We start from the raw sequence: 13,468 nt of genomic DNA on the forward strand, positions 1-13,468 counted from the left end.
CGCCGCCCCGGCCGGTCCATGTGCCCCTCGACATCTTCCTGGAGGAGATCCGCTTCTACCAGCTGGGCCAAGAGGCCATCGAGACCTTCCGGGAGGACGAGGGCTTCATTCAGGAGGAGGAGAAGCCCCTGCCCCAGCACCACTTCCAGCGCCAGGTCTGGCTGCTCTTTGAGTACCCCGAGAGCTCCGGGCCGGCCCGGGCCATCGCCATCGTCTCCGTGCTGGTCATCCTAATCTCCATCGTCATCTTCTGCCTGGAGACCCTGCCCGAGTTTCGCCAGGAGCCCAAGGGCGCCCAGCCTGGCTTTGGGGAGGCGTCGCCACCCGGCGACGAGGCCCTGCTGCTGCCGCCACCACTGCCGAGTGGGACTCCGCCTCCCCTGCGCCCCGCCGCCGGCGCTGGCCCCTTCTTCACCGACCCCTTCTTTCTCATCGAGACCCTGTGCATCATCTGGTTCTCCTTTGAGCTCCTCGTCCGCTTCTTCGCCTGCCCCAGCAAGCCCGAGTTCTCCCGCAACATCATGAACATCATCGACATTGTGGCCATCATCCCCTACTTCATCACCCTGGGCACCGAGCTGGCTCAGCAGCAGCAGCAGAAGCAGCAGCCCGGCAGGAGCAGGAACAACGGGGGCCAGCAGCAAGCCATGTCCCTGGCCATCCTCAGAGTTATCCGCCTGGTCAGAGTCTTCAGGATCTTCAAGCTCTCCAGGCACTCCAAAGGGCTGCAGATCTTGGGGAAGACTCTTCAGGCCAGCATGAGGGAGCTGGGCCTCCTCATCTTCTTCCTCTTTATCGGGGTGATCCTCTTCTCCAGTGCTGTCTACTTTGCAGAGACTGATGACCCCGACTCCTTGTTCACCAGCATCCCTGATGCTTTTTGGTGGGCAGTGGTGTCCATGACCACTGTGGGCTACGGGGACATGTATCCTATGACAATTGGTGGCAAGATTGTGGGCTCCTTGTGTGCCATTGCAGGTGTGCTGACCATTGCCCTCCCTGTCCCTGTCATCGTGTCCAACTTCAACTACTTCTACCACCGAGAGACTGATCACGAAGAGCAGTGCCAGTACACCCACGTCACCTGCGGCCAGCAGCAGTCACCCTTCTCTGAGCCCAAGAAGGGGGACAGTAATCAGTCTCTCAGCAAATCTGAATTCCTGGAAGCAGAAGACCTGGAGTCCATGAAATATTCCAACTTCATTCCTCCCAACAACCAGAGTTATAAAGAGAAGAAAATGCTGACAGAGGTGTGATCAGTTTTGTTATCCTGGGTCCAGACACGGAGCTGCAAGATGCTGCACAGCCGTCTTCCCACTAGCAGCTGGATCTGTTCAGCATTTACATGCCAGACTGTGAATTGTGATACCGTAAACAGAATGATTGTGATAATGGGCTCTTCTGTCCTGATTTGCTGTTTCTCATTACCGTGTGCAGCCAGAAATGTTCTTGCTTTATTCTGTGGCGTGCTCGCTGTCATCCCCCACTCCCTTGTGAATTTCTTTCTCTGTTTTTGAAGACTGCTTTAATCCAATATTTGCTCTGAAGCCTAGCCTTTCTACTCCACTAGCAGAGAAGCACTTGCCGCTACTTCAGCTGAAGGATTCGGCAGGGAGTAAACAGTTAAAGGGGCTACAAACATCTGGCTCAAGCTGTGCCCTTAGTTCCTGAGCCAGCGCAGCGCCCTTGGCTGTGGGATCAGTCACGCCTGCCATGCCATTGCCTTTGAATAATGGAAACGCTGTAGCCAGCATCACAGTGAGTGCTGCAGCTGTAGGGGAAAGTCAGCAAGCGGATGCCTGCCTTCTTTGCAGCCCTTGGCATGCTAAAGATCCTCTTGGTTTATGTTTCAAAAAAGGTGCATAGATCTAAAAGCTCTTTGCTACTTGTGACCGTATACCATTTATCAGAAACAGGCTTAAAGAAATCAACAGGCTTGGTGAAGATTCTTTGTGTTTTGAACTTATTTCAGCCTTATCTATGCCAGTGCCCTGATGTTAATTGGCCTTTATACTACCAACTTAATCTTCATAGTGGTAAGTGCCTTCTGACGTGAGGCACATTTGAGTAAATTCATTTGTTATCTTTGCAGTTTGTCTCCACACAATAGCATTTACTGAGATGTACTTTACATTTCAGATATCCAGTTCTGTATTCAGGCACGTGAGAGCAATTGACTCCACTGCATTTTTATTGAAGTGTTTGTACAGCTGAGGGAAGTTTGCATGTTGGTATTTTGTTGACCCGACCACAGAGAGCTGCACCTGTGCTGTCTGAAGATTGCACTGCTTTAGCGGGTCACAGGCATAAATTGCCCAGGGTAAGTGTGTCAACATTTGAGATGGAGCTTGGCATGGATACAAAGTTCCCTAAGCCATCTGCACAAACCCAACAGCATACCCCAGACCTTTCAATGAGGGGAGAAAAAGCTAGCCTTGAAGAGATGCTTTTGCTATATTACTCATCTAGCCCATTCTTGGTCTTTCATGGGTAGAAGGCAGAGCAACGTCCTTTGCATGCACTAGGTTTTGTGAGAGCAACTTATGCTAGCAATGCAAAATGCATAGCTTGACCTGCAGTGCTGGGTTTGCCAAGGGACCAGAGATTTGCATCTTAAGATGAACATTTTGCTTCCCAGATGATTTCATTTTTTTAATCATCATCTCTGCCTTACACCTAACTTCAAAAGGTTTCAGATGCTGCCAGTGGGTGAGAAGGGGAAATGGATGCTTTCAGATTCTATTGGCAAATTTTCTTGCAAGGAAAAGTCTTGTTCTAAATCTAAGCGTATATTCTGCATTCACATGTGTGCATGTGTATGAAAGCAAAGGCAGCCATTAATGCCTTGCATCATACTGTATGATATGCATATTAGAATGTACTACCTATTGCATGTGACACATGTAATACATAAACCAGACATAATATCAAGATGCAAAATATATAGAATACATTTTATGTATATGTGTATATTACGCTTTTCAGCCATAAGGCTAAGAATGCTAAAGGCATATACTTTAATATAGTCAGAATTGACTGTAGAACTGGTTGTGAGATGGGATCTGTTTGCATCTTCATTACCCTGCTTGTTTTTGGTCATCTTAAGGTCTGTCTCCATGCCTAGAGTGCTTTTATTGTGGCCTCTCCTCATCTGGGCCCTGATCGTATGGTAGAAGTTGTTTGTGTAAATCCTAACTGCTGCATTTCTCCAGAGTCCCATTGTCTTCTCACAGGTTTTTAATGTACAGGCGTTTCTAATGTCCCTTGGGGTCAACGCACAACCATTATATTAAAAGCTCCGTTCTCTCTCTTGCTGAAGTCAGTAGCAAAATGCCACTTGTCTCAGTTACTGCGGGTCAGTCTGGGAGACACAAGTGTGATGTGGCGAGGGCTCTGTAGCGGACATGAGTTTGCCTGAATATGTAGGTGCCTAATTCCTCTTTGGTTCATCGTGACTGAGGCAAATGTCTGTGAAGGTCCGGGCCTTGGGAGCTATTCTGCGTCCCTTGAAGCACGTGACCAGCTGGTGGGTAAGTAATCCTGGTGAATAAGTGGGACTGAGGAAGGATCAGCATGGTGGCATCTCTGTTGGTTTTTGTGTAAAAAGTTGTCTTGGACATCGAGTTAATGCAGTAAAAAGCTGTTGTTGCTCTTAGTTGTATTTCAGGGTCGCTATAAGGAAATATTTTCTGTGAGTGGAAGAGAGTGACTTTTCTTCAAATTTTATGTTGCTCTAGCAGATGCACTAGAGGCTAGTGCAAGAACCTGCTATTTAAGAGGGGTGTTTCAAGGCTGCTGCTGTCTCTTAGCAGAATGCCCATGTTTGGGGTTATTTTATGCCTGTGTGTATCAGCTGATAAAAGTTTCCCCGAAGTAAGATATAAAAAACTCAGGTTAAGCACAGAAGGAGGCATGAGACACACTGAGCCTACGTCAGAAAATTCCCGTGCTTGTTTCTTCCCTTGGGCCTGACCCTGTTGCCCCTGCCAGGCAGGAGCCTTCCATGCTCAGAACAGGTTGTTCTCCCGGCCAGCATGACAGACGGCTGGGCATGGAGGCGCCAGCAAAAAAACAGATGTGAGGCAAATTACTGGTAGCATAATCCCAATGTGTCTTACAGAGATGCTCTTGTAAAGAGATTTCCTGCTCTCAGGTGAAATTCAGCAGTGAGTTTCTAGCTGGACTGTTGTCTGCACACAGACACGTCTGCGCACATGCATACACAAAACGCCCTTGGGAAGGAACTTGATTGCAAACAGGCAGCTTTGTGCAGTTTTTTGTGATCCACGTTCTTCACTTCTGAAAAGAAAGTGCGAATGAAAATGTGTAAAATGGGAGTGGTGTTTGCTCCCTGGGTTTTCTGTATTAGAGCTAAAAGAAATGCAAAAAGCCAACAGAAGCTTGGAAACTGTAACCTGGGGACTTTCATTTGGACATGTAAATCCTTCTCTAAGCACTGCCTGAAAAGCAAGGCAATGGAGTCCCAGAGTCATCAATAATACTATATATTATAGAACTTCTGGAATTTGATGTTTTTATTAAGGAGCCTTCGGATTTTTTTCAAGTGACTGAAATGACATACTGGCACCCCTGCCATTGACTTTACGGAGGACTCATGTCGCCAAATCACAGAGATGCTTTCAAAAATCTTACCTCAAGTTCTCAGTTCTTAGCACTCACTCCTGGATGTTCAAAATACAAATCTGTCTGTCTGTCTAGCTATTTCCTTCTGAAGGCAGAGCACATCCTCATGAAGCAAAGTAGGCACCTCCAGGGACTTGTTTCCATAACAACCTCCCAGACTGTTTCTCTCTACCCTGTGACTTTGGCTACAAGCAAAAGCACTCGTTGAATATTTTCAGTTCTCAGATATTAGTACCTTACCTTTACAGCTGTTTTCTTTGCTTACTAAAGATGATGCCATCACCTTACATCTTGTACAACTGTTCTGTCTAACTACAGACAGTTACCAGCATTTGAAAGCAGAGAGTGCAAACCAGGAGATGGGAAGGGATCTTATCTGTATATCCTTGCACACAGAGAGATGGGGAATGTGTGAAGGACAATCTGAGCACTCACAGTCAAGGAGCTGAGGGGCAATTGGCCTGTGAATCCATCATCTGGGAGTGCAGTGACAAGAAATACGAGCTAAAGCATCACATTAAAAAAACCAGAAACTCCTCATTCAACAATTTTACTAGGAAATAGTGTTGCTGTGGAAGAGACTGTTGCTCCTTCCTGAACCCTTGGCTGTTCTGTGACAATCAGTTCCCCAAGCAATTTTCCCACAGGATGTTGTGCACCACGTCAGGACAGGGCAGAAATCATCTGGTTGGAGGTGGGGAAGGAAGGAAAAGAAGAATTTTACTAAGGACACCTTTTTTTATTCACAACTCGTCAACCACATAAAAGATGGTAAGCACAAAAGGCAGGAAGAGCTGTTTTGTGATATTTCAAAGTCTACATTACTGGTGGATTCCTGCACTTACCTCCAAGATAAAATTCCTATTCTGCTCCTGTTTGAAAAATGCTGCAATTTGGGATTTTTGAGCAATTTTCTGGTTTGGCCCTGTTCCTTCGATCCAGCTTTCATGGATAAAAATTCACTGCTACAGCAGCTGTGGGGGTGAAGGTGGCTGGACTTGGTGTTCTTTCCTAGGCCCTCTCCTTCAGTGCACAGAGATCCCTATGGAGATAAAGAAGACTGAGTATAAAGGAAATTCAGGGCAGCAAGAGACAGGGTAAGGACTGAAGTGTCTTCCATATCCAGCATCATCCCTAGAAGCAAAGGAACAAACAGCTCCAGCGTCTGCTGCTATAGCAGAAGTAGGTAAGGTTTCTTTTTGTTCTGTGAAATTAACGACTAAGAGTTTCTTGCAATTAATGAGGAAGGATTTCCTAATTAAGAATTGCAGCCTAAAGGGAGGATATGGTTCTAGGTGAAGAAAGAAAGATAATTATAAACTACAAAAATATAATATGAGCCAGATCATCACCATCTGCTGATTCAAGTTGGCAAAACTCCATTTAGTACAACTATCTTGGTTTATGTTGGGCTCCAACTTCAGTCTTCTGCATCAAGTCAAAACATACATACTATTTGTTAAAATGCTTTTTTTTTTTGTTTGTTTGTTCTTCTCTTGAGGTCCTGTTTACATGAGGGAAAGATCTGCAGATTACAGCAGGAGTTAACCACAGCTTTCCCAAAAGCTCTCATCTGACCTGAGTCCACGTAAGTCTACCAAACGTTAAGCTTCTCTTTAAGTTTATATTGACAAAAATAAGAGAAGCAGCATTTTATTTATGTTTTTTTCTCAATGGTGGAAATGTACAGACGAATTCATGAAGAAGTCTAAGACTAAATGAGATTCTGCCCTCAGCTGCAGCCCTATAAGCACAAGATAGCTCTGTTTACATTGCTGTAACCAAAAGCACAGCCTGAGCTCTTCATCTTTGCTCTTTGGAGCTCACACTCTAGACAAATCCTATTCTGAAGACATTTGTAGCCATATTATCAGCAGGCTCACAGTCAAATCCCTGACTTGCAGTCATCTGCTTTATACATAAAATTAAGGAGGAGAGCAGGTGCTTGCAGGATGAAAAGACTTAATCCTCTAAAAAAGTGAACAATTGCCAGTGAATGCTGAGTGTCCTTGGCTGCCACCAAAGACAGCTGGGGATGAAATTGCCCATCAATTACATGAAGGAGCTCTTATTGTTCAGGGTCAGGTCCTAAAAAAGGCAAGACCTTAGACAGGGAGATAAACCCAGAAGAATGTTTTTGGGGGAAGGTAGACAGGGACTGCAGTAACACTGATTTCCAGTGTAGCTTCTGTTGTTAGTACATGTCAATTCTATGTGCCTTGCCTAAGTGGCTGGGTTTTCACTTGCTCCAGGGAAGTCTGTCTGGGGCTTGTTGGCTGGCACAAGATTCTGAATATTATAGAATAGTTTTACGCTTTGGGAAACACATAACTGTGATCAGTGTGGGTTTTACGTTCCTAAAGCATAAACATTCATTGATAAACATTCACCGCAAGAAATACCCATGTTGTGTGCACTGCAGATTAAGAGGGGTTGAGGCAATGGATTGAACTTTCCTGTGTACGACTTTTTCTTAGTGAAAGAAAGGAAAGGATTTACAGGAGGGAAAGTGCTCGTCAACATCCATGGTCACCGTAAAATACTGAAGCCATGTTGCCTATTCATTAGAGACAAGACTCATGGGAAACCTTTGTCTTCATACAAAATATCATTGAAAGTTCAGTAAGTCCTTCTTTGGTTTCACTTTTACTAAATGGATATAGAATCATAGAATCATTTAGGTTGGAAGAGACCTTTAAAACATCAAGTCCAACTGTAAACCTAACACTGCCAAGTCAACCACTAAACCATGTCCCTAAGTGCCACTAAGTGCCACATCTATGTGTAATATATAAATATATTTACTCAGAGCTGTAAAGTTTTGGAAGACCCTTAGTCAAAAAGTGCTATAAATCACAGTTTTACCAATTTAATTACCAAATTTACCAATTAAATTACCAAATTTAATCGGTATTTTAGCCATTGTTTGTTTAAAGAAAATTGGGGGTCTCAATTCTGCTCTCTACCTGAGGTTAGATAAATGCATCCTTAAGGATATGAATGGTGTGACTCCCAATTTAAGTAACTGTGAGAGAAGAATCAGGCCCAAAGAAGAGGGTTATAAAGGCAGATGTCTAGAATAAATCTCTTTAGGTGTTGTAGATACACATTCGTCCATTCACCTAAAAGGTTCTATACGATTTTACACCAATGGAAGATTCAGCTTTTAGAGTACATAGTCATTTATTCTCTTACATTCTCTGGAGAGAAATTAAATGGCATTTTACAAGAAAACTGGAACATTAGTGTCTTCTCTTGCTGATCATTGATGCATCTGTTGTTTTCAATTAGCTTGATGGCATCCATTTTCAGGAAGCAGATGCTGCCCTCTTTTACACTGGTGCAATTCTGGAATAACTCTACTGACGTCAGTGAAGTGACTCCAAATTTATCCCCGGTGAAAGCAGAATTGGACCACAGTCTTTTTGTTAGCTTATCTGCTAGGGTGCTCTCAGGAAGGTGCACCGTTACCTTACCATAAGGGGAAGGCGAGTGCCTGTCTGCTGTGCCATGCTCAACTCTTTTGTCTCCTTGACATCACACCCATGTGCCTGGCTGGAGAGGAAGTCAGGCTGGTGTGGGGCGTGCATGGTCACCAGATTCCCCATGCTGAATGGAGCAGATAGTGGTCCAAGATTCTTGACCACTTTCCCATTCCAATTTCCATCAGCTTCCTCTTGCTTGGATTTGTTTTCCAAGGAGACAGAGTTTTTTAAGCTAAAGAAATGCAATTGCAAGTCTTAAGTAATATAATAACAGAAGGGTAGCAGAGGTAGACATGGAGACAAACTCTACCCTTCCTACAGTTTTTTGCTGTTATGGCTATGTGAAAATAGTTGCAGTCCTGGCTGGTTGGCTATAGATCTGCTGGCTCTAGTCTCCATTTTTTCAGGGAATACCACGTTTAAACAAATTGGGCTATTTCTTTCCTGCTCTAACTCTGCTGATCTCAGTGATGCTGTCCCTGAAGCTGGACAAAAAACTTCACATAAAAGCCACTAGCATGCTGTATGGAAAAATACCACTTGAGATGGGGCAGACAAGGGTGAATGGAAGAAATAGGGTCAATAAAGAACAGGGTAAATAAGCAGTGTGAAACAGGAGGGACGTTCTTAAAGGAGTTGCTCAAGGATTAGTCCTGGGATTGTTTAAAATATTAGCAGTAGAGCTGAGACTATGAAATTTAGCAATGAAGCAATCAAAGTGTCATCATCAAGACTGTGGATTAGTACACATAACTAGATGACTGAATGATTGACTTTAAGAAATGGAAAGATATTAAATAGCACAGATATTAAAGTCATGATTGGGATTTATCAGTTGGGGAAGACAGACTAAAAGAAAGATTGGGAGTCCTAAGATCAGCCAGAGAACCAGTGTCACTTACAGAGCCAACAGAGTAATGCAGCCATAAAAATTACAGGTGCAAGTCTTTGAAAGTCTCAGAAGGAGCACATTCAGTACAACCTGGGAAATGTTAATTCCATTAAGACCTCATCTGGAATGCTGCGTGCATTTTTGGTGACCTAAATTTGGCCAGGAAGGATGCACGGAAGAACAGCAGGAACGATCAGGTGAATGGAAACTGCTTTGGAAGGGGAAGCTGGAAGAGCCTGACTTTTCTAGGTCAGCAAAAGATTGATAAGACCTATAGTTACAAAAACACTGGGATCAGAGTAACTGAAAGAGGTAAGAGCTATTTAAGCTAAAAGGCAATGTTGGGTTTTGAACAACAGAGCATAAACTGGCTGTGAATAAATGTACCCTGGAAAGGAGAAGGTGATTTCTAATATAACAGACAAAAAAGGAGAAATGAAAACTCATTCCAGGTTGAATAAGAGAAATGAAGGCAAAAACCATTTTTTTTTTCATATTTGCTTTGTTAAATTTATGAAATGGATAATATGGAAGTAGTTACATGCAGTGGAAATAGCCTGGGTTCAGTGACTGACTAGAATCCTCTCCTACACCTGGGTTATGCTTGCAATGCCACATAAATGAGAAATTGTATGATCTTCCTTCATTTCTTGTGTCTCCCAGATAATTTGCCATACTGCACCCATTTAGCTACAAATCACCTGGTGATTTTATTATTTAGTACTTGGGACATGTGTGTAGGAGAAAGAACTAGGGGAGAAGCGGTGAGTCTTGAGGGATGTTTTTTCTCTGTGGGACTGGGGGAAAAGAAAGAAGTCCTAGGACTGGGGCAGGATGGGGCAGGGGATACCAGACCACTCTAGGAGCTAGTCTGGAGACAGAGAGGAAGTCCATGCCCTTTAAAAACCCACCAGCCTCTGTTCACTGCTCTTCCCCTCAACCTGGAACCTTTGCTGACCTTGTCTGGTCTTTTCTCCCTATCCAGAGTTCTCCAGCTCTATGCTGACCTCCTCCCTTCCTGAGGTCTCTGGTAATTCCTCACTACTGTGAGCTCTCTGTAGTCATTGGAACAGTGAGTTGCACCTAATTTTGAGAAAAGTGTTGAGCCAGCTCTGCTGCAGCTCAGCCAGAGTATCTGATTTGGAAAGTGACAAAGTATTCCTTTGATCTCAGCAGATAGAATAGACATTGACCAAGGTGGGAGCTTCACCCATCCATCCATCTCCAAATGCACCAAGAAGATTCTAGTCCTTATACCTTGTCCTTGAGCCTTCTAGCATGTTGCGGCACTTTGTTCATTTCTGTGAGGAAACCATCATCTTGTGATTTGTATCTATATTTTAGCTAGGAAGTTCTGCTCTTTAATTTTGAAATAGCTCTGCTTTTTCTCCCTTAAGTAGAAAAAAAGAAAAAGCAAAGCAAAGCAATTTTATGAATAAACATGCACATTATGAAAGCATGTGAATATGGACACCACTTGAGCTTTATCAATGACATTGGCAGGATGGTGCACACAAATCCGGTTGTCCATAAGTTGTCTTAAGGTCTTGTCCCAAGTGCTTGGCATAATTTCTTGAGTTGTGGCAGTAAGCAAAATTAGACAGGAATTATCTTATAACAGAGTGAGCCATGAGTTTCATTTGAACCATGAACACAGTGTTACATCTGTTTCTGAGCTCAGTTCACTTTGACATTGATGGAAAAGGCCACCATCAGTACATGTTTATGTGCTTCTTAATTGACTGTTGTTATATCATATGCACAGCCATTGTGTATAGGAGCCTCAGTCTTGAGGCCTGCAACTTATTAATGGTAAAGATCCTGCTGCAGCAATCGCCACACAAACACAGAGCAAAAAGCTGGTCAAAGAGCTTATACGGTTAAAATTGTATATATCTCTTTGGAGCTTGAAGAACTTTCTAATGGTGAGAGAGCATCATTATGTTTTGATTTTATAGTAGGAACAGAATGAGGCACTGTTAGCTGTGGAAAGTGGAGGGAAACAAGAGCAGAACCCATGACTCCTTCTTTAGTGCTACAGAAGAAACCTTCATATTCTTGGCCCTGGCAACCATGTCTTTTAGCAAGGGGATGTTGACTTTGAAAGGGAGTACAGTTAAAAAGCACAGGAGCAAATCCTACAAGCAAATTATGTTGATTCATGAGGATATGTAAGAAGCATGGGAGATGCATTTAGTGTGAATCTTCAAGCCAGTCTGATTGATTTAGACAGAAATAGTATTTACCCATACTCTTTTTTTGGTCTTTGCATTCCAAAGTAAACAGTTCAAGAATACTCTTGCATTCTTGTAGTGTGTGAAACACTAACATGCTCTCAACTTGTTGCCAAGTTCTGACCCTATTTGCCCTTTCCATGCTTCAGTTTTAAACCTTCCTCAGTCAAGACCTGCATTCTCATAACGGGTTTTTTATTTTTAAGGGTAGTGCTGTCATTAAACAGTAAGGAGCTCTATGCACAAGCTCCCTTGTCAGTGATGCAGGAACAGACCTGCTCTCTGTTTGAATCCTACTTCATCATCAGTACATAAAATAGGAAGGTACAGAGTAGGTTTTTACCTGTTGGTCCCATTTGATGTCAGACAGCCAAGCTTAGAACATCTACTTTATCACAGTAATTTTTTTTTTAGATAAGTGCCACAAACGCATTGTATATTTCTCAAGCCTGAATTACGCTTATATTTTAATGTATGTGAAACAGCACTGGCAGGTACATTCCTTTTAGTACTGCACACTATGGGCTTTCATGCTTATGAAATAATACCCACAAAGCGATTGATCTTTGCAGTCTGAGCTTGGAGATGACACAGTGACTTTCAGAAACACTTCGGGGTATATTCACTATTGCTTACCCATTAGTATGTTATTTGATGATCTATTACATTTTTTTACGGTGGATTGTAAACACTTCTGTAGGACATATTTCCATAAAAGATGCCTCTTCCTCAAAATCAGCAATATTTGCAACAGGAGTTTCATTTCAGCTCTTTTTGATATTCCTTAGAAAATGTATGTTTGGTAAATTTTGTAATGTGCATGATCATTTTCTTAATGTTCTGCAAGTTTTTGCATTGTAATTTTTTCTAAGGAAATGTATGTAAACAAGGTAAAATACAAAAGTTTGTATTTATGTCTTTTTTACTTTAATCTGTAATGAAAGATACAATGTGGATTTGGGTTCTTTGGGTTTTTTTGGTTTTTTTTTTTGAAGGGAGAGGATTGTCCTTGGTTTAGGAGAGTTCATTTTTAAAAAACTTTTTTCCAAGCAAGGTAGTGGTAGCATTGGTTGTTCCTGATTACTCACAGTGTGGCTCCAGTGTCATCTCCAATACTTCCTTGAATTCAGTTAGGTGATACTCAGATGCTCCAAAAGAGATGAAATGACAGACAAAATGGTATGGATACCACAGCATGTATTAGTAGTGACAGAATGGATGTCCCAGTGCTTTGACTGTTGCTGAGGCAAGCTATTTGTTCTTTTCTGTAAGTGGAAAACCCACACAGGTAAAAAAGTTGTTTAATGAGTCCAGACTGCTTTTACAATGCAGTCTGACTTGCTAGAACATATCATTATGTATTTTGAGCTCCCCCTGTTTCCACTCAGCAGCTAATCTTTTACAATCTTTTTACTCATAGATTATGTAATCACAAAAGAAAGGAAAAAAAAAAAAGAAAAAAAAACAAAAAAAATGATTACTGATAATTTTCTGTGTGTATTGGGAAGAAGAATGGAAGTAGAAGGTGCTGTCTGCAGTCTTCTGTAGCTCACCTCTTTAGCTCTTAAAAAAAAACTGCACAGATTTGTGAACTGCCATTAACACTTAGCTAAGTGGATTTCAGAGAAGATGAGTACTGAGCTCTTCTTTGCATAGAAACCATTAATCAACATTTCCATAGAAGATGTCTGAATACATATTGATCAAGCCAGCTGCAGCTGTGATATAGCTGTGATGGGTTTTGGAGCCTGATGCAGCTTTCCTCTCCATCCTCAATCCCCCAATCATGTAACCTACATAGCAGAAAAACCACCCGCTGGTACTTCTGGCCCTGGAATTTCTACATATTAGTAAGTTGCATCAAAAACTTGTGTAAAGTTTTTCATTAGTTAAGAGACTACTTAATAAGGAAGGCCTTGTAATTAAATATTGGCCTTGAAGTCCAGGGGACAGTGCCCAGGACTTTCACATGGCCTTTGGATGTCACACATATCTCAGTGCCTCAGTAATAAATTGTGACAGTATTACACCATTTAGTTGATCCTTTTCCCTAAACCATCAAGACAAGGAGACTTTTTGAGTATGCCCCATCTCTTACTTAATACATATATAATGTCATGCAGAGCTGAGGACCCCTGCTCCCTAAGGACACTGTGTTTTATTACTGTCGTAACAGTAGTAGCTAACATACGGACAGTGAGGAACAAACAAAC

The 13,468-nt window shown here is 42.6% G+C and overlaps 1 protein-coding gene across 1 annotated transcript; it reads left to right on the top strand.

Moving 5' to 3' along the window:
- Positions 1-11: 11 nt before the first annotated feature.
- Positions 12-1,256, top strand: LOC104124185 (potassium voltage-gated channel subfamily A member 6; the record flags this gene model as incomplete). Its single annotated transcript, XM_009636496.2, has 1 exon — positions 12-1,256. A coding segment is annotated over one exon (1,245 nt), but the record flags the coding sequence as incomplete, so codon positions are not given.
- Between the last annotated feature and the right edge of the window lie 12,212 nt (positions 1,257-13,468).

This window comes from Egretta garzetta, unplaced genomic scaffold (assembly GCF_000687185.1).
Source record: "Egretta garzetta isolate BGI_Z169 unplaced genomic scaffold, ASM68718v1 scaffold293, whole genome shotgun sequence".
NCBI lineage: Eukaryota > Metazoa > Chordata > Aves > Pelecaniformes > Ardeidae > Egretta > Egretta garzetta.